This window comes from Grampus griseus (assembly GCF_964374135.1).
Source record: "Grampus griseus genome assembly, chromosome: 16".
Lineage (NCBI taxonomy): Eukaryota > Metazoa > Chordata > Mammalia > Artiodactyla > Delphinidae > Grampus > Grampus griseus.
Genome location: NC_139010.1, coordinates 5,394,656 through 5,415,749, shown reverse-complemented (window position 1 = coordinate 5,415,749; position 21,094 = coordinate 5,394,656). Strand labels below are relative to the sequence as shown.

Genomic DNA, 21,094 nt, shown 5'->3' with positions numbered 1-21,094 from the left:
AACAGTGAGAGGCCCGCGTACCGGTTAAAAAAAAAAAAAAAAAAAAGAAAAGTATCCCAGAGTAGATGTACCTTTGCTTAACAGAGTCCTTTAAGGAGTGTTTGATGTGCAAGGGGAGAAATGGAGCTCAGCTTAGGGCAGGGACAACAGAGTTGAAATGCCCTGCATAATTAAAAAGAAATAATTTCAAGTTTCAAAGTTCAGCAATGGAAGAGAAAGAATTTTTAAAAAGAAAACAAGCAGTGAAAAAGCAACACAGTATTTTTAATACTATTCCTGATTCTGAATGAACTTTATTTAACAAAGATGCTACCTACAGGAGAGCATATTGGTAAAACATCACTTCTTTGTGAATGGAAAAAGGTATCTGGCTGAATTCATTAGTTGTAGAATTGTTTTAATGAATATATTTTTAAAAATGATTTGTAGTTAATAAAATCAACTAAGTACAACCAACTTCCAGGACTGTGCCTCAACTATAAAACAAAAGTACTAGACACCACGATCTCCGTGGTACTTTTCAGATTTAGATTGGTATGAACTATTCTTCCTATTGAAATGGCAAAAAAATCCACCTTAGTGAAACTAAATTATATGGCAAACAGGAATGCCATTTGCTTCTGCAACAAAGCACTCCTGAATGATGTTGCTAAAATGTTTGCAGTCTCATGAATAAATGCACATGAAAAATATTAAATTCACCAAATAGGGTAAAGAACATAAAATTTACCATTTTAGCCATTTTTTAAGTGTACAGATGTGTTGCATTAGGTTCACTGACACTGTTGTGCAACCAAAACCACCATCTATCTCCAGAACTCTTTATCTTACAAAACTGAATCTCGGGAATTCCCTGGCGGTCCAGTGGTTAGGACTCCGTGCTTTCACTGCTGAGGGTGCGGGTTCGATCCCTGGTCAGGGAACTAAGATCCCACGAGCCGTGCGGTGTGGCCCCAAAAGACACAAATAAACAAAAACAAAACTGAATCTCTATTCCCATTAAATAACTTCTCATTCCCTGCCCCTCAGCCTCTAACAGCCAGCATTCTACTTTGTCTCTATGGATTGAACTCCTCTGGGGACCTCATATAAATGGAACCATATGGTATTTGTCCCTTTGTGACTGGCTTATTTCACTGAGCATTTATCCATGTTGCAGCATGTGTCAGAATTCCCTTCCTTTATAAGGCTGAATAATACTCCACTGCATGAATAGAACACACTGGGTTTATCCATTCATCTGCTGATGGACACTTGGGTTGCTTCTACTTTTTGGGTATGGTGACTAATGCTGCTATGAACATGGGTGTGCAAATATCTGCTCAAGTCCCTGCTTTCAATTCTTTGGGGTATATACTCAGCAGCCCCCAACAAGATTTCTTAAAATATATAAATAAAATATTGGTAGTACTTAAGTCTTGACTTAGGTACTACCAATTATATGTAAGACAATGTACCTGATACTTTACATCCATCTTTTTAAAGCTCATTATAACCTTATGTAACCAAGGTTATACTATCCTTCCTTTATGGATGAACAAATTGGGGCTCTAAGAAATTCAGAAATTCACCCAGGTCACATAAGGAGTGGTGAAAAAACATTTCTATAATTCAAAAGCTCAAGCCCTTCCCACCTTGCCTGCTTCTTTACATTCAACTCTATATAAAACATATTCACTTTTTCTCACTTTTTTCCCCACTAAATCCCTAGGTCAGCTTTTCTCCATGCTTCGTTCACCTTATTCTCTAGTCTCTGATACTGTGTTCTTTCGGGATTCTGTGCTCGTCTGTGCCTATGTTGCCCTCTCTCAAATCTTCTTCTACCTGTAAAAAAAAGTTTAAACGTTTCGATACACTCCAATCAAGGCAGCACTCATTTCTTCAAACCCACTACATAAAGCTTATACTACAATTAAATGTTTCAGAACCTCTGTATTATAAAAGCTGTATGATCACCAATGTTGCACCCTGGAACTGTGAAGGCAAGAATCATCCTTTTGTTACAACTTTGCTCCTTCCTCCATTCCCAAAGACAGCACTTCACATACAGAAGAGATTCAAATGCTTAGTAAATTGCTGAAAATAATCTCTCCCTGTTCCTCCTCATTAGCTTTATGAAACTCTAGGTGCTTTGCCAAAACTATTCTAAAATTTGGTATTCAAATGTTCAGAACTATCTAATTGTCCTTTATTTATAGTACTTTGGATTTAAGTCCACTAAGAAAGGCATATTTTTACAAGATTGGAGTTCAAACTGATGAAGCTCAGAATCAGAGGTCTTATGGTTATCTGGTTTATTTTTTATAGGGGAAAAAAGAAGATACGGAACAAGAGCCCTCAAAATTCATCTGTGTGTATCAATCTCTATTAAGGGGGGTGGCTGTCAAATATTACGTTTTCCAGTATATCTAAAGTCATTAGTTAAGTTGTCCTTGGGATGTGTTTGATTAAGTTACCCCAGACATGACGGTGCCATTTCTACTCCATAGAAATTAGGTTTCAGTATATACCATAGAGAAAGTTCAACGACATCTGGCCCCAAACACCGAAAGCATTTTTGGTCACATCTAGGTAAAAGGATGTTTAAACAAGTTATGTTTCAACTTGATGAAAAGGACATCCGCTATTTTCAGTGAATAATCCCCAAGGTGAAAATTTCCAATCTACTGCCATATTCCATCAAACAATGGCTTCCCCTTCTGCTTCTGCTTCTGCTTGGATGAAATCCAATTAGAATTATTTACAAAATCAGCTGCCAGTAAGACAGAAGTTTGTAGACTGGTTTTATGTAATTTGTTATTTTTCTCCTTCTTCTACTATTAGAACATATACAAGGAAACCCAATTAAAGGCTTCTGATTATTTTTACTTATTCTTATGATATTTAAGCGGTATATATCCCATCCAAAACTCCACAGAAAACCATACAGAGGTTTCATCATAAATTCGATCTACAAGCCTCAACTTTCTTCCCAGGCTTCTAGTGTTTTAGAATACTATCTGACACTTGACCCAGCAATTCCACTCCTAGGTATATACCCAAGAGAACTGAACTGAAAGTGTATGTTTACACACAGACTTGTACGAACGTTCACAGCAGTGTTATTTTTAGCCAAGTAGAAACAACCCAAATGTCCATCAACTGACAAATGCATAAACAAAATGGTACATATGTACAATAAAATATTATTCAGCCATAAAAAGGAGTAAAGTGCTGACAGATGCTATGACACAGATGAACCTTGAAACATTATGCTAAGTGAAAGAATCCAGTCAAAATAGGCCGCTCATTGCACACTCCTGTTTCTACGAGATGTCTAGAACAGGCAAATCCATGGAGACAGAAGGCAGCTTAGTAGCTGCCTTGGGGTGGGGGAAGGGAGCTGGGGAGTGACTGCTAATGGGTAAGGGGTTTCTGGTTGGGGTGATGAAAATATTCTGGAATTATCCAGTGATGACAGCAGTACAACCTTGTGGTTATATTAGAAACCACGGAACTGTACAATTTAAAAGGGTCAATTTTATGACATGTAAATTATATCTCAATTTTTAAAACTGCATTTATAACTATTTGTAAGAACACCACCTGAATTTCTGCAGAAGTGAGCTTTACCAGATCACTGAAATGTAAAAGTATAATCATGTCTAGGTTTGATTCACAGCCCACTCTGCTAAAAACTGTACCCTCAAACACATAACTCGTACATAGAAAATAAGTGTGTGCAATTATACTACCAATAGTAAAACAAATGCAATTCCACTACTTTGGATTTTGTCTAATTTGGACTTTGTCTGAGCAAGGCTTTTACTTTAGCACCAAAGAGTGTCTGTTGGGCAAATCAGTATTCCTGAGTTTTTATCTAACATGAAAACAAATTTTAGAATTTAGCATACTCTTACAGATTAATTCTGCTAAATTCCAGAGGGAAGAGAACAAACTTTTGTTAACAGCTATGTCCCAGACTAAGAAATGCTTTCCACGAACATATTCCATTTAATTTTCAAAGCAGTCCATGAGGCAGCTGTTACTGTTTCCGCGTTACAGGCTGAGAAAGCTGAAACTGAAAGAGGCCGCATGTTCCAAGGTTACAGATCTAAGGAATATCACAGCAAACAGAGAAGCCCAGGTCTGTACGGCAGCAAAGTCTCTTCTGCTTCACCTCACTCAGTAAATTTTACCTGTTAAAAGCAAACCTGAATGAGTAGAAAACTTAATAGCCACCTGGGGATCTTCTAAATCCCCCCAAGCTGACTCTGGGATCCTGGGGAGAGGACCACACTGTTCCTGTCTCAGTCGCTACAGAGTCATCCCTGGAACAGTTCTGGTCAGCACCGTCAGCTCCCCTGTCCCTTGGAGTGATATTCAAAATATTTTAACAGGAATATAAATTATTACATAAATCTAGCATTTTAAATATATTCTTCCATTCCCTTATGATATCAAATTACATTTATTATGAAACCTGCTTCCCAAGTGATTTAAGATACAGCATAAATTATCCATCAAATCATTCTGCTAATTCTCAAATCATTTCTTGATTTTTAGATGTTGTTGGAAGTATCTTTCGTTTGATTTGTCTTTCCGCAGCTAAACGATGCCCCTGACTGAGCCATGATTTGATACTGGGAACATCATCAAACTTCGCATGACTTCTTCCATTAAAATGACAGTCACTAGGTGACTGATCCTGCCACGTGGGGATTCACAGGCCTGCCTCCATTTCAGCTTCCAACTCTCCCCACCGTTCAACAAATCTCTGTTCTCATCATCCTCTCTCCTCTAACCACTGGGGGATGAAGAGAGTAGAAAGAGAAGAGAAAAGGAGGTTCGTGATGTCACTTGTTGGGTGTGTGTGCTGTCCTTTGGTCGTTCAGTAAGACCCAGGGCAGAGCGCCCTCCCCAGACCTCTTTCCTACGTGCAGAGACAGTCGCTACCCTCTCCTCCAAGGGGGGTGTCTCAAACAAAGCAGAGCTCCCTGAACCCACCTCAAAGCCTGTTAACTGCAACCTGAGGGAATGTGCTCGTGTGAAAGACTTGTTTATATCCCTGGTCCCAGGAGACCTCCCAAATACTGTTTGCTTCTCCCCACAGGGCACTTATTTGGGGGCACAGCTCAGCTGCACCACACAAACCCACCCCACTCCACTCCTGGACTTGACTTAAAGCAACTCCCCAGGACGGACCTAGAGTCTGTCATACAGAGTGAAGTAAGTCAGAAAGAGAAAAACAAATACCGCATGCTAACACATGTATATGGAATCTAAGAAAAAAAAAAAGGTCGTGAAGAACCTAGGGGCAAGACAGGAATAAAGACACAGACCTACTACAGAATGGACTTGAGGACATGGGGAGGGGGAAGGGTAAGCTGGGACGAAGTGAGAGAGTGGCATGGACATATATACACTACCAAATGTAAAACAGATAGCTAGTGGGAAGCAGCCGCATAGCACAGGGAGATCAGCTCGGTGCTTTGTGACCACCTAGAGGGGTGGGATAGGGAGGGTGGGAGGGAGGGAGACGCAAGAGGGAAGAGATATGGGGACATATGTATATGTATAACTGATTCACTTTGTTATAAAGCAGAAACTAACACACCATTGCAAAGCAATTATACTCCAATAAAGACGTTAAAAAAAAAAAAAAGCAACTCCCCAGTCTCCCCACCCAAAATAATGTATTATCTGCAGCCTGTCCCCTAGCTGCAGTGCACAAACCAAAAAGTATGTCACGGGCTGAATTATGCCCTCCTAAAAGCCGTATGTTGAAGCCCTAACTCCTAGTACCTCAGAATGTGACTATATTTGGAGATAGGGCCTCTAAAGGTGATTAAGTTAAAACAAGAACATTAGGGTGGGCCTGAATCCAACCTGACTGGTGTCTGGATAAGAACAGATTAGGACACCCCAGACACCAGGGATGCCCAGAGGGAAGACCACGTGAAGACACTGCGGGCGGCCATCTTTAGGCTAGAGAGAGAGGCCTCAGAAAAGCCAACGCTGCCGACACCTTGACCTCGGACCTCAAGCCTCCGGAACTGGGAGCAAATAAACTTCTGTTGCTTAAGCCACCCAGTCTGTGGCAGTTCCAGCAAACTAATATAGCATCTTGGAATCACAGTGTATGCTTGGCTTTTGAGATAAATCAGATATGCTGAAATCTGTATTATTAATTAATTTGACTAATCACAGTTAATAACATACTACTTATCAACAGACACAAAAGTATGTTTTAACAACCAAAATGGTCATAATAGTGTGTCAAGCTGAATATCTTGCCCGACTTCTCCCACTGTTATCGTGCTACAACTAACTAGCAAAATGCTAGCCAGGAATGAATCTAACTCCCTACCTCATTCATTCCAATCACATTTATCAATCAGGTAAACTTTCCAAAATCATTAGTAATAACTATTAAATGCTGCTGGTTAAGTTCCCACCCCCACTCCCTTGGAGTCATTCTTGTATCTCCAGGCCCCCATGAATTCCAAACTACTGTTCCACCTCCGGCCCGTTCTCAGCACGCGACTGGAAGACAGAGGTTTCTGACCAAGAATGTCCTCCCCTGCTGGCCTCTACACCCCTCCTGAAATGCCAATCTCCAAAGCGGTGGCCTTCATCGCATACAAGGCTTGTCAATTTACCTATGCTACAGAACCCACCCTCTCCCAATTCCTCAGGGATCCTATTCCATCAAAGATTCCATTCTATTCCCTTTGGTTTAGGTCCGGAGGACCCAGTCTTCGGCTTTCTTCTCACTCTACACTCTCTCCGGACCATTTTATCCATGTCTATAACTTCAACTCTAGCTTATAAGCTGAAGCCTTCAAGGCTACAACCGTACCCTGAGTTCTCGAAACCAATATATTCAATTGCTATTAGGAAGCTGCTTGGATGCCACACCAATCACATCCAAAACCCATTCTGTCTTCCATTTCCTCCCTTAACAAATAACATCTGCACTCAACCAGCTGGCCAAACCAGGAAGTCTATTAAGTTACTGCACTTCAATTTCCTCGTTTGTAAAGTACAAACATCTACCTACATTGTAGGACTTATATAAAATAATGTCAGTGTCTGGTACAAGGGCCCTCTGTAACTACTGAATTAAACTGAGGTGGGAATTATTAAAATAAGAATGATGGGCATTAATTTTTGTTCGATAGTATTTAAAACTTTTTTAGGGGCTTCCCTGGTGGCGCAGTGGTTGAGAGTCTGCCTGCCGATGCAGGGGACACGGGTTCGTGCCCCGGTCCAGGAAGATCCCACATGCCGCGCAGTGGCTGGGCCCGTGAGCCATGGCCACTGAGCCTGCGCATCCAGAGCCTGTGCTCCGCAGCGGGAGAGGCCACAACAGTAAGAGGCCCGCATACCGCAAAAAAAAAAAAAAGAACATTCAGAAAAAAATTTACATCCATCAACATGCATATGCCTGGATTTCCCACTAAACCAAATGGACACCAAACTACTGTAGTGGGCAGAGAAAAATTAACTATTCATCAAACATATTTCATTGTCTTTGGCACAGAGACCATATTCCCCATTCTCCCTTGAAATCAGGTGTGGACTGGCCAATAAAATGTGGACAGAAGTGGTCGATGCCACTTGGAGGGCTGGCCCATAAAAACCTCAGGCATGACCCTGCACTCCTCTCTTCCACAACCTGCCAGTTGTATGCTGATGTCCTGACTGATCTTGGAAACCACGTACTGATAGTAGCAGAGCCCCAAGATCCTGGGGCTCTGAATGACTAAGTGCAAAGAGCACACTCAAGACACCATCACAAAGCCGGGACTTTAAATGAGAAAGAAACGATTTCTATTTTGTTAAGCCACCAAAATGTCACAGGTTTATTCATTTGTTCCAGTACTTAGCTTTACCTGAACTAACATGTCTGCTGACAACTTAATCTCACTTACAAACAGAAAAATTCAGTGTTTAGCTATATCTCTCCCCTCACTAAATTCCAAAGGCTTACAGATCTTCATGTCCTAGTTCATTTTTTCAGTGAGCCTTCTCAATTTTGCTACTATGCTGAAATGATATCAAATTTCTCTGTACTGATATAATGAGCTTTAGCACGCCCCTAAATATTAACATTGATCCTATTTCTGCACTTATGTCTAAGTAACAGCCCCTGGAAACATGCTTCCTTTTAGAAGGAACAAAAAATAGTCAAACAAAAATTCGCAAAAGCAAATCATCAAATAAAAGATTTGACTGAACAACAGAAAAAGCCCTTTTAAAATACTTCTGCTCTTCATTCTGTCAACATTTATCAAACAGTTATTAAGTGTCTGGGATACATCAGTTAATAGTAAAAAACTTTTGTAGAGACTTGTTGAGTCCACATTCTAGTAGAGGAAAGAGAAATAATAAAGAAAGAAACATAATAAATATGGCGATTACAGAGTAAGTCAAAACGTGTTAAGTGCTATGGAAAAATAAAAAGCAACACAAGAGCTGTGTGTGCTGGGTTTTTAAGAAACACCTTCATATTTAAGCAAAGAGAAATTTAAGCAAGATAAAGCCTTTACTCGGGGTTAGGTTCTGAAGTCTACAGGTAAATTAAATCCACATAATAAGAAAGCAATGATCCCACTTACTAGCTTATGACCTTGGACAAGTTGCTTAACTCCTGTGAGTCTCAATTTCCCCACTTATGAAGTGGTAAAAATAATATTTATGATTTAGGGATACTGCAAAGGTTATATAAATATAAATATTTAATATATAAAGAACAATGGCTTTAAAAAAATATCTGTAACTGGCCTAAAACACTCACTTAACCCATCATTCACATTCTCAGATGAGAGAATTAAAATATTAGTTAGGGTCTGAAGTGAGTTTTGCACACCTGAATGTCTCAAAATTAAATGACAATTTTTAGTATTATCACAGCAATATAAACTAAACCAAAAAAAGGAAGAAATATTTTTTTTCTTTGAGATGGAGGACATTTCCCCCAACTGTTAATTTTTCAACGAGAAAAAAAAAAAACAAACCAAAAACATGACAGGGCACGAGAAAAAGTTTTAAGTGACTTATTTCAAGTAACTAATTATCTGTCATTTGTTTAACCATCCCTTGGGACAATCTGTAACCCACTCTGATAAGAAATGTGTAGAAAACAGGCCTAGCTTTTTGTTGTTGTTCAATTACCAGTAGGACACTCAATGTTTGAGCTCACACAAGTACCCCTTAGGGACATGCTCTGCGTGCCATTGGCACTGTTCTTAATGAGGAAAAGCACAGAACTCCTTTAGTTCAATGCCAGAATTGTTTTATCTTCAAGTCAAAAGAACAACTATTTGGAGTAACACCAAAACAAGCATTTAACAATTACAAGCAGCAAGCTATTCATAAGCGTCACATTGTTAATGCTACTCTAATTATAAATAACCGTATTTTATCAAATAAAATATCTGTCAGCAAATTTTTAAGTCCCAGACACCTCTTTGACTGCTTTATTCCTTAACTTTAAGAAAAAAAATCTTTATTGTTTCAATTTAAAGAACCTCACTTAATTTTAAAGACTTCCTACAGAAAAGTGAGACACAGAGAATCCTTAAATTTTTAATTCATGGGTAGGTAATCTCAAAGAAAACTTACAAATCATAAACAAAGGCCTTAAACAGAATATGGTGCTTACAACAATCCTCAATGATAGTGAACCGGGAATATCTGAAGAAAGACTGCTCCCATTTTACTAACGTCCTATCTAAACTTTTTCCAAGAATGTAGTGCTTCCTTCCTGATTTAAGAAACACTCTACTGACTCAATGAAATGTCCCCTTTGCCTCTTTTTCTCCATTTCTGTTTTATTCTAAAAGCCAAGTATGACTTCCTAGGTTTCTTTTAGTGTCATTATCCATATGGTCCTTGCTCTTATTTAAAGCCTTTCCTTATACTTTACTCATTGATCCATGAAGGACCTACAAAATAAATGACTGGGCCAAATAAAGCAAAGCTCAGTGTCCCTAGATTAACTGTGCTTTTTGAACGTCACACAAATGGAAGTATACAGTTAGATACTCTTCTGTGTCTGCTTATCTTGCCCAACACAATGTCAAATTCATATTTGCTGTCGCATACGGTTACTTTTTACTGCTATGTAGTACTACATTGTACAACTACACCACAATGTACCCATTTTCCTGTTGACAGACATTTGGGTCATCTTTTACTTTTAGGATATTGTGATTACAGCTGTTATGAGGTGTCTTGCACATGTCTTTTGGTGACATAAGCCTCACTCCTCTTGGGTATATACCCAGAAGTAATCATATAGTAGACACATTCCCAGCTAGATACTGCCACCAAAGTTTTTTTAAATGGTACAGGCAGTATTTATGATTTAGTCATGCTGGTGAGTGAATGGTATCTCACCGTGGTTTCACTTTACATTACTCTAGTGAATAATGATGCTGAACACCGTTTAGTGAACATTCAGTCATCTGAATATTCACATTTTTAAGGCCCCTATTCACCTTTTATGGTCCTTTTTTTTTATAATAAATTTATTTATTTTTGGCTGCATTGGGTCTTCATTGCTGCACGTGGGCTTTCTCTAGTTGTGGCAAGTGGGGGCTACTCTTTGTTGCGGTGCGTGGGCTTCTCACTGCGGTGGCTTCTCTTGTTGCGGAGCACAGGCTCTAGGCACACGGGCTTCAGTAGTTGTTGATCCGATTTTCCTTTAGCAGTTAATGCTTTTTTGTGTCATTAAAAAAAAAAATCTTTCCTACCACAAGGTCACGAAGATACTCTCGTATGTTTTCTTCTAGAGGCTTGTTTCAGCTTTCACTTCACCCTTCTTTCTCCCATTATCTCTGATCTTCTCTCCCAACCCTGCCAAATCTGTCACATGCAAGGCTGTGCTTGCATGTGGCAACATAAACTGAATTCATGAAATCTTTTTTATTATATGTGCTATTATTTTGAAAATCAAATAAATCCCTGATAGTAAATAATAAATGATGAGGATGGGAATGTACCCCCTTTCAGAATATACTATAATGACTCCTCATGGAAATGTGTTATCACTTTAGTTTATAATAACACGCCTCCAGTTTTAACCGATACACGCAGGCACCTTCTCTTACTAATATCAACACGTTTCAACAACCACAGGTCGACATTTCTGAAAAACAAGTGCTGAAATGATAACCAGACTAAAACTGAACATATATTGACCAGGTACCAAATGAACTCATTTCCTACTACTGAACTTACCTGAGCTCAGTGGAATCAGCTATTTGATAGAAAGGAATACAGAACTTCCATTTACTTCTATAAATATGCATCAGCCTTTGATTTTGTCTTTCTGCAAATTTCAGGGTATGTCTGAATTATACATATCTCTCCTCACAGTGAACTCACAATAAGAAAAGGATGAAGAGGATCAGATCAAGTACCTTAAACATTTGTGCCAACTAATTTCCAAATGGTGATAATCACCAAGATCCAGTACTCCATGAAACATTTTAAATGAATATATAAAACCCAGTACTGGGCTTCCCTGGTGGCGCAGTGGTTGAGAGTCCACCTGCAGATGCAGGGTACACAGGTTCGTGCCCCGATACGGGAAGATCCCACGTGCTGCGGAGCAGCTGGGCCCGTGAGCCATGGCCGCTGAGCCTGCGCGTCCAGAGCCTGTGCTCCGCAACGGGAGAGGCCACAACGGTGACAGGCCTGCATACCCCCCCCCCAAAAAAAAAAACCCAGTACTACCCTAAACTTCCCAGTATGGAGTCACACTATGAGATGTTCTGGTCCACCTGGCTAAGTGATACATTCTCTTTCATGAACTTACTATGACTGAAACTTAGAGCCACAAGTGAGATATACCCATAGTGGGAAATGAGTTATGCCCTGTCTGAATACACCCTACTCACTCAAGAATAAAGTTCATCTATTAAGTCTGTGTCCTCAGTTACTTTATTAAAATCTATCAATGACTGACACTACACAGAAAAATAAAGCCCATTAAGCATTTTTAGATTACCTTTACATTACTATTCAGAAGTTCTAATTTTTTAAAGCCAGTAATATTTCACCAAGCATCAATTAAAATTCAGGCAATGCACATAAATCATGTAACGAACTATTTTTTTTTTTAATGTTACCACTACAATGAACCTAGACTCACCTGTAGTAATGGCTCTGTGGAACTGATGCATGTCTTCTCCTGAGAGCTCCTGGGCTACCTGCAATATCTTTTGTCTGACACCATCCAATTTAATTTCTGCTTCAGTCAGTATTTCGTCCATATAAGGAGCACTGTAATCAAGATATTGGGAACTTTTAAAACATCAGTCAGATGTTTTGATAGTGAAAAACTGAGACAATCTACATATCAATTAACATAGGGCTAAATAAATATCCTATGTATCTGGAAACTTCTAACGCAAAACTACAACTATAGTTTACTAAAAAAAGGTTAAAAAATAAAAACATGGAAAAATGCTATAATATTAAGTGAAAAGAGAAGTATAAAAAGTTGTACTTATAATATGACCATAACTACAAGAAAAATTATGTTCATAAAAATATGACATCTGGAGACGTCTACTTTTAGTCAGGATGGAGTAACATGGACAGGATTTATCATCCCACCATAAAACTAAACAACTAAAGAGAAATACATATATACAAAAAAAATGGTTTTCAGACGTTGGGCAACAGGCAGCATGGCACAGTGATCCCTGAGAGAAGGGTGAAGAAAAGGACATGTGCCTTATTATGACTGTCCCATCTAACTGCCTGCAGTGCAGTGACAGTGCAGGGATGAGAAACTTAGGTGGACCCTGGGAGTCTCCCTGAGCAGAGGGGGAGGAAGTGGGAGTTCAGGTTGGTAAAGATGGCTAAAACTTGCAAGGCAGAGTAACAAAGGAGAAAAACTACACACAGAGTTTTTAGAGATCTACACAGGGGACCCACTCAAGTCTGCAGCTGAACTCTGATCAGTGCAGACTTGTGAGGAAACTACCCAAGGCTGAAAAATGAACCACCCTAAGTGAGCACGCAAAATGATATACAGAGCTCACACAAGACCAGAATTAGTTGATTCATCACTGGCAGACTGACACTACAAAAAGTATTAAAGGAAGTTCTCTAGGCAAAAGGAAAATGGTACCAGATGAAAATCTGGATCTGTACATAAAGGAATAAAGGACACCAGAAATGGGAAATATATATAAAAATATAATTTTGTAATTTTTTAAAAATCATATTGTTTAAATAAAAATAATAATGTATTATGGGGATTATAAATAATATAGAAGTAGCATATATTTCAAAGTAGCACAAAGGCCAAGCCTGTAGAGGTGAAATGGAAAAGGAAGTATACTATTATAGGGTTCATATACTATAGGCAAAGTGATATGCAAGCTGTCCTTACCTTGTACAGTATCACATTAACTGAAAAGTGTGCGTATCAATATTATGACCTCAATTTGCAAAGTAAATGTTACCACAGAACCATGCAAAGGACAGACATGATTCTGAGATGCACAAGTTTCAATTAACACAGTATTGTGCAAAGTAAGGACAGCAGACTGTGACAAGTCATATATTATAAACCATAAAACAACCACTATAAAAATAAAACAAAAAAGGTACAGCTAATAAGCCAACAAATAAGATAAAATGGAATTATAAAAAATAGTCTTCACAACATTGTAAAGCAATGATACCCCAATTTAAAAAATATATATTCAACCCAAAATAAGGCAAAAAAGTGGAAAATGGATCATAAATTTAATTCCTACCATATCAATAATCACATTAAATGTGAACAGTCTAAACACCTCCATAAAAGGCAGAGACTGGATAAAATGGATAAATGGATAAAAAAGCAAGAAAGACAAGAAATCCTCTTTAAATATAGACACAAATAGATTAAAAGCAAAAGGACAAATAAAGATATACCCTGTTAACACTAATCAAAAGAAAACTAGAGTAGCTGTATTAACAAAGTAGAATTCAAAACAAAGAATATTTCCAGGGATACTATCATAAAAATAAGGGTCAATCCATCAAGTGAACAGAACAACCCTAAATATTAATGCATCAAATAAAAGAGCTTAAATACATCAAGCAAAAACTAATAAAAGGGCAAAAAGAAATAGACAAATCCACAAGTATCATCAAGAGATTTGAACCTCTCTCAATAATTGTAGAACAAGTATACAGAAAATCAGTAATAACACAGATGATTGAACAACATCATCAACCAATTTAATTGACATTTATAGGACACTACACCCAACAATAGCAGAATACATATACTTTTCAAGTGTACAAGGTCCAGACAGACCATATTCTGAGCCAATACCAAGCTTCAGTAAATTTAAAAGAATTCAAATCATAAAAAATATGCTTGGAAAATTCCTAAATATTTGGAAACAAAATAACATCCAAACAACCAATGGGTCAAAGATGAAATCAAAATGAAAATTAGAAAGCATTTTGAACTGAATGAAAATGAAAAAACAACATACCAGAATTCGTGGAATGTAGCTAGTGTACTTAGAGCCATAAAAGGGAAATTTATAGCACTAAATGCCTATATTAGAAAAGAAGAAATGATCTGTTTCTTCTTTGTGATCTCAGCTTCTGTCTTAAGAAACTCTTTAGAAAAGGAGTAAATGAATCCCAAGTAAGCAGAAAGAAGGAAATAACAGAAATCAATGTGTCAGAAAACCAAAACATACAGAATATCAATGAAATCAACAGCAGTCCTTTAAGATCAATAAAACTGATAAACCTCTAGCCAGACAGATCAGGAAAAAGAGAGGACACAAATTACCAACTTCAGGAATGAGAGAGAGAACATTACAACAGATTCTACAGAAATTAAAGGATAATAAAAGAACATTATGAGATGAAATGGAAAAATTCCTTAAAAGACCAAACTACCAAAGCTCACTAGCAGAGATATCTACCTACCTCTATTAAAGAAAATAAAGTACAGTTAAAATATGAAATCTGCTCATTAACAGTAGTTATCTTTATGTACTCTAGCTGATTTCTCTCATAAAGTATTTTTACTTTCTGTAGTTTATAATTTTTCTGAAGTTTACCCTTTTCTCAGTTTACTAATCAAAATATATGTATAATATGGACACAATTATGATAAAAAAGTATAAAATATGAAATCTGCTCATTGATAGTGGCTATCCTAGTGTATTGTCACTGACTTCTTTCACTCGGTAGCTTTACTTTTCTGTCATTTTGTATTTTTCTAAAGATTACTATTTTCTAAGTTTACCATAATGCATATTTATTATTTTTTGGTGGACAAATATTTACAAGATGACTGTACACAATAACATGGCTTTTTCTAAAATATTAAGTTCTCCTGTCACAGTTCTACTATTTCTTTAAACTGCTGAATATTGAGAGCAATTGTTTTAAAACTGCAATTTCTAGTAGAAAAAAGTGTTCATAACTAACCAGATCAGTGTTGCTTCTTTCCATAATACAAGCTCAAGTGTGTACAAGCTATGTGAAAACTGGTTCAAAAAACAAGCAAAAACTAATTTTAGAGTCAAGGATGAAAAAGAAAATGTTAACAGTGCCACATTCCAATAAACCTATATATGGCAAATTTGCTTCCACTTAGTGGAATAAAAATTAAAGCATTTCAGAATTACCTTAAAAGTTATAAGTGAATAGAATACTTCAATAATATTTTAATAATAAAAAGCTCATAAATTGTATTTGGTCTTTCTTAAATACTTAAAAGACACATGGTGGGAAGCCCATCATTGCTATCCTTCTACAGGCATTTGGAATTGGTAATGTAACAAGAATCTCTCTCTGGGAGTTACAGGGTGGGTGATTTCTACCCCCACGTAGAACAGAGAAGCAAAGAAAGCTAGTCAAATGAAATATGAGGCAAACCAAGATACGAGATGGAGATACCCAACTGCACTCATACAATATCCCTGAATCTTCTTTCTAATTCACTCCCTTCCTCTTAATTTAGGCTACTTCAAGCTGGCTTCTTTTACTTGCAACAAAGAAATCTATTAAATATACAGAGCCTACCTAGAAAAATATTAAAGTCCTAGAGAACGAACGGCGCAGAGCTGAAGGTAGAGGAACTTTCAAAGAATTAAGTAGTCAACACCATCCCATGCTGCAAAAACGTGAGTCAGAAGAAAAGCAGGAGAGTGTGTACTAGACTCGGCAATGTGAAAGTACCAAGGGCAATTGCAATTCTGTGAGGCAGAAAGCCACACCGCAATGAACTGAAAAATGAATGGGAAAGTAAGTTAAGCAGAATATAACATTTATCTAATATTAAAATTTCTGCACACATCATCCAAGGAAAGCTTTAATGTAACAGGTGCTAGTAAACCATTAAAAATTTAATATTTCACAAACAGTAGCTCTATCTTGGTGAACGACCTTAACAGAACATAAATCCCTAGCTGTTCTGAAAATAAGAATTGGTCCCTATTTTTATTAAAATGTTTATTCTTAAAATCTACCTGCTACTAACGTCCTCTGACCCCAGTGTTCAAAAAAAGTCAGCTAGTTACTGTCCACTGACTTACGATATATATTAAATACGATATATATAAAACACGTATAAAACTGTATCCAACTGTGACAAATTTTGAAGATATTTACTCACCTTGTAATCCTGTGGAGGAGAAAAATTGTCCTTTTACTTTCAACAGTTATATCCCGACTAAGTTTCACAAGTCTCTCATATTTGTCATGTCTTGCATCAAGTTCCTGTTGAAATGCTAAGAACACATTATTATGAACATAAGCATGCTTATTCTGCACTTGAAGCCTATCAAACAATATTGGAGAAACCACCTTATTTACTTTTAAAGTACTTGGAAATCAAAGACTGCTACTAACCGAGGTATTTTTTCTTTAAGTAGAGGCATGCCTTCGCTGGATTTTACCACTCAGAGGCTCACAGTGAGACATGTATTTTGTAACAAGTATCTGTTTTAATAAACATGAGACTTTTACCACAAAATTATCACATATAACTACCTACAAAAACTACTTTCAACTACCTCGCTAGGTTATGTAATTTTTAATCACCTTACCATATACAATAAAAATATCTACAAAAAATAAACTGGAATTTTAAAATTAAGTTTATAGGGCTTTCCTGGTGGCACAGTGGTTGAGAGTCCGCCTGCCGATGCAGGGGACACGGGTTCGCGCCCCGATCCAGGAAGATCCCACATGCCGCAGAGCGGCTGGGCCCGTGAGCCATGGCTGCTGAGCCTGCGCGTCCGGAGCCTGTGCTCCGCAACGGGAGAGGCCACAACAGTGAGAGGCCCGTGTACCGCAAAAAAAAAATAAAAAAAAAATAAAATAAAATTAAGTTTATAACCCCTTAATAACATCAACTTTCTGAATTCTCAAGCCCTAGTTGTTGAAATACCCATAAACCACTTACTTATCTTAATAACCACTTTATTTTAGAAGCACTGTCACTCCAAAGACCTAGCAAGTTGCCTGTCCTATAGGGAGCAATCCACAGAGGAATTCTGAATACAAAGGTTTATTCAGAACCTGACTTAACTATGAACCAAATTAGTAGTTGACAAAGACCTAAATACATCTGGTCTTTTATTACTGAGATAATAATTAGGCTAGGATTTTGCCCAATATTTCAAGACAATGAAATGTATTCACTATTTATTTTGACTACATTAATGACCACTGTGAATTATATACTATAAATACAAAGTTAAGGCAATTTCTACCCTCAATGAGCTCAGTCCAGTATGAGACAGAGATGTAAACAAAAAATTAAATGTAATCATGCTATAATAAATATATAGAAAAGGTTCAGTAAAGCAGGAACTACATTTTTCTTGTTCACTATCAACACATGCCAGAACATAGATGCTCAATAAATATCTCCTGACTGAATGGATGGATGTTCAATGAATGCAATGTTTGTCACCAAGTTTGCTTGGGAGGAAAATCCGAAAGGCTTCAAAGGGAAGAAGCTACTTGACCTGGGTCTTGAAGAAAACTACAGTACACCAGGTGGGCAACGGGGCACCAAGTTGGAAGCAATTCCCAGCTTAAAGAACTATGTGCACAAAGGCAGGTAGAAACATAAAACAGCAAAATATGCTTGGAAACAAGCAGCTCAGTATGGGGTGTGTGAGAACATACCGGTGGGGAATATTGGCTTGGCCAAAACGTTTGTTCGGTTAATGAATACGTTGCTCAATAAAGTTCTTGGTGAAACTGAAAAATGCCTTTTATAGTTACTTAAAACCGAACGAACTTTCTGGCCAACCCAATACTTGCCCCAGTGTACCGATAGTTTTTCCACTGAGTATATAGCTCTATCAATATGCTTTCTGCTCAATTACAACTAGTTGTCTTACACCCCTGAAGATCACTGTATGTGCTGTGGCAGTTCTAAAATATGTCCACAAATCACCTGATACCCCTCCCTTCAAAAAGAGGAACCTAATTCCCTTCCTCTTAAATATGAGGCAGAGTTTTAAAACTACCTCATTGGTAACAAAAGAACTGTAGCAAAAGTGACAGTGTATGATGTCCAAGATTAGGACATAAGAGAATTGTGGTCTCTTTCTCTTCCTCGGTCCGGGGGAAGCCAGATGCCACAACACGAGGACACTCAAGCAGTACTATGGAGGGGTCCACGTGGAGAGGAACCCAGAGCTGGCTGTTGGCAGAAGGCCTACCTTGCCGATAGCTGTGGATCCTTCAACCCAATTCAACCCTTCAGATGGCTGCACGTTAGAACCAACAGCTAACTAAGCCCCCTCTCAGATTCCTGAACTACAGAAACTGTAAAGAACAGGGTGCTGGAGTAATTCCCTGGTGGTCCAGTGGTTAGGACTCCGCACTTCCACGGCAGGGGGGCATGGGTTCGATCCCTGGTCAGGGAAATAAGATCCTGCGTGCCATGCGGCATGGCCAAAAAAAAAAATAGGATGCTGGGCAGAAGAGTTAGGTGAATTTTGTTTTATGTTGAGTTTTGCAACAGCTTGCCCAAGTTAATATACTGAGAAAAGGGGAGCCGTGAACACATGTACACGTACGATTTACATGTACATGGATTCCCACTCTCTGCAAAGTGCTGCAGTCAAAACAAAACTACAGGCCCTGTCTTCAAAAGTCTAGCTGGGAAAACAAAACCAATACACGTTAAAAATTGAAAAATTAAATACACGTATATATACAGCTGATATATATATAGACACACACACACACACACACATAACTGATACATATACACATATATATACACTTTAAACATACATCTAATGAAAATACACATATATACCTGATACACACACACACACACACACACACCTGGGGGGGGTGAGTATATATATTTATCAGGTCCACAGTAATTTTTAGTTACGTGGCACGTCTGATGTTAATTAACTAATGTTTACCTGCGAAACTGTAATGGGAAAAAGAGTCAAGACGTCTGTAATCTCAACTCTGAGGGCAGACCCAGCACTATGGCAAAACCCCCGGGGAAATTCCCAGAGGCTGTTTTCACGTGCATAACATGGCTAATCGATCCTTCTTACAAACCCTTTAGTTCTCTTCCCTTCGCCAGCTTACATGACAAGAGAACTTACATTTGAAGGCCAACATCACAGGTGAAGAGGAATTAACATCCTTCCCTTCTCTTCTCTGGTTATGTGGGAAATTGTCGTGCTTCCTTTTCCTGAACCCTCCTGATCCTTACGTAGAGAAGGAGAAAAAGGTTGGACAAGTCTCTTCCATCGCCAAGGAGCTGACAAAACATGACACAGGCAAACCCCTCCCTTCCTTTAAAACCAGGCACCCCCAAGGCCCTCGCCACAGAGGCTTCCTCAGCAGACGACAGAAAAGCAACCCTGCCTTCTCCCCCCCAAACCTTACGCTCACCCAGGCCTCCCCCAACAAGTACCTTGATCTGGCACAAGGTGGGGCAATTACCGAACTAAGATAAAAACGGCTCGAGGATTAAAAACAGAGAGGCGCAAACAGGGCCAATGTGGCCGGGAAATCACCAGGGCCGCCGCCCCTCCCGGAGCCTGCGCGGGGAGAGGGCACCTTTAAGGGGTGGGAAGTGGAAAACGCGACCAAAAGGCTGGATGAGATAAATAAATAACGCCCAAAGCCGTTGAAGACGCCACCTTCTTTGCTGCTCATGTCGTCACGGCCTACGGCGAGAAGAGACGACACTCCGCGCCTCGGGGCGTGCACGATGCGTACAGCAGCGGCCGAAGACCCCGAAGCGCTAACCTGCGCAGCCGGCCGACGTCGACGCCCCGGCCGGAAGCGCACGCCCGCAGCCACTCAAGCTTCTCCCTTTTCCTCATACACTTCCGGCCGCGTCCCAGTCCCGCCTCCGCTGGCTCCGCCCCGCGCGTGGCCCGGGGGACCTCGCGCCCTCGAGCCGTTGTCACGCCTGCCCTCTGCTGTGCCTGAAGATAGAAACGACTTTACACGCTTCTCTGCATGAGCCGTCCATTAAAAAAGACGATGCATCCCCCTGAGGGTGAGAGCAGTGTGAAGGCGGGAAAGCGACGAAAGATGTACGTGATTTTTTTTTTTTTTTTCCTCAAGGCACCTTTGGAGCACCCTCGCGTTCCCTCGGCGTGGCCCCCGCCTCCCGCGCGGTGCATAGTGGGGGGTTGTAGTTTGCCGCTGGAGCCGGCCCTGCAGCGTCCTGGGCTGGTAGGTGAGGAAGGGATCAGCGTCGCGTGTCCTGTGGGACGGTCTTCTTGGGATCGAGGCGGAACCTTACAGAGTTAGGAGTCTTTAATTTTCCATTCCTGGCGGTGACACCAGAAGCTTAGGTGATGGAAATGTGCAAATCAGTCAGTGGAAGGCGTTGCTGGTACTTTCTCCGCTGTGTCCCATTTCCGCCCCCCCGCTCCGCCCTGTCCCACTTTACCTCCCTCCTCCTCCGTCCTCCGCTGGGCTCCTCTCCCGCCTCCCCGTAGCCAGACTGCCTACTTTCACGGTGCTCTCCGCCGCTGAGTGGTTGTGTGACCTTGAGAAAGTAATTCACCCCTAGCTCAATTTCTTCATCTGTAAAATAGCGGTAAAGTAGGACCCGCCT

General features: G+C 39.4%; 1 protein-coding gene across 2 annotated transcripts in view; it reads right to left on the bottom strand.

Moving 5' to 3' along the window:
* The window catches only part of TSNAX (translin associated factor X), a 33,112-nt gene extending 12,806 nt beyond the window's left edge, over positions 1 to 20,306 (bottom strand). Inside the window, exons 1-4 of one of the 2 annotated variants that reach the window (XM_082673740.1) lie at positions 20,163 to 20,306; positions 19,620 to 19,724; positions 16,643 to 16,757; positions 12,146 to 12,276 (exon numbers count right to left, since the gene is read on the bottom strand). In XM_082673740.1, the coding sequence (XP_082529866.1) occupies positions 12,146 to 12,276; positions 16,643 to 16,757; positions 19,620 to 19,724; positions 20,163 to 20,178 (367 nt within the window). In that variant the 5' untranslated portion in view covers positions 20,179 to 20,306. Of the gene's footprint in view, positions 1 to 12,145; positions 12,277 to 16,642; positions 16,758 to 19,619; positions 19,725 to 19,933; positions 20,016 to 20,162 lie in introns of those variants that run through there. The other variant, XM_082673741.1, reaches the window with a different exon arrangement.
* Positions 20,307 to 21,094: the final 788 nt, after the last annotated feature.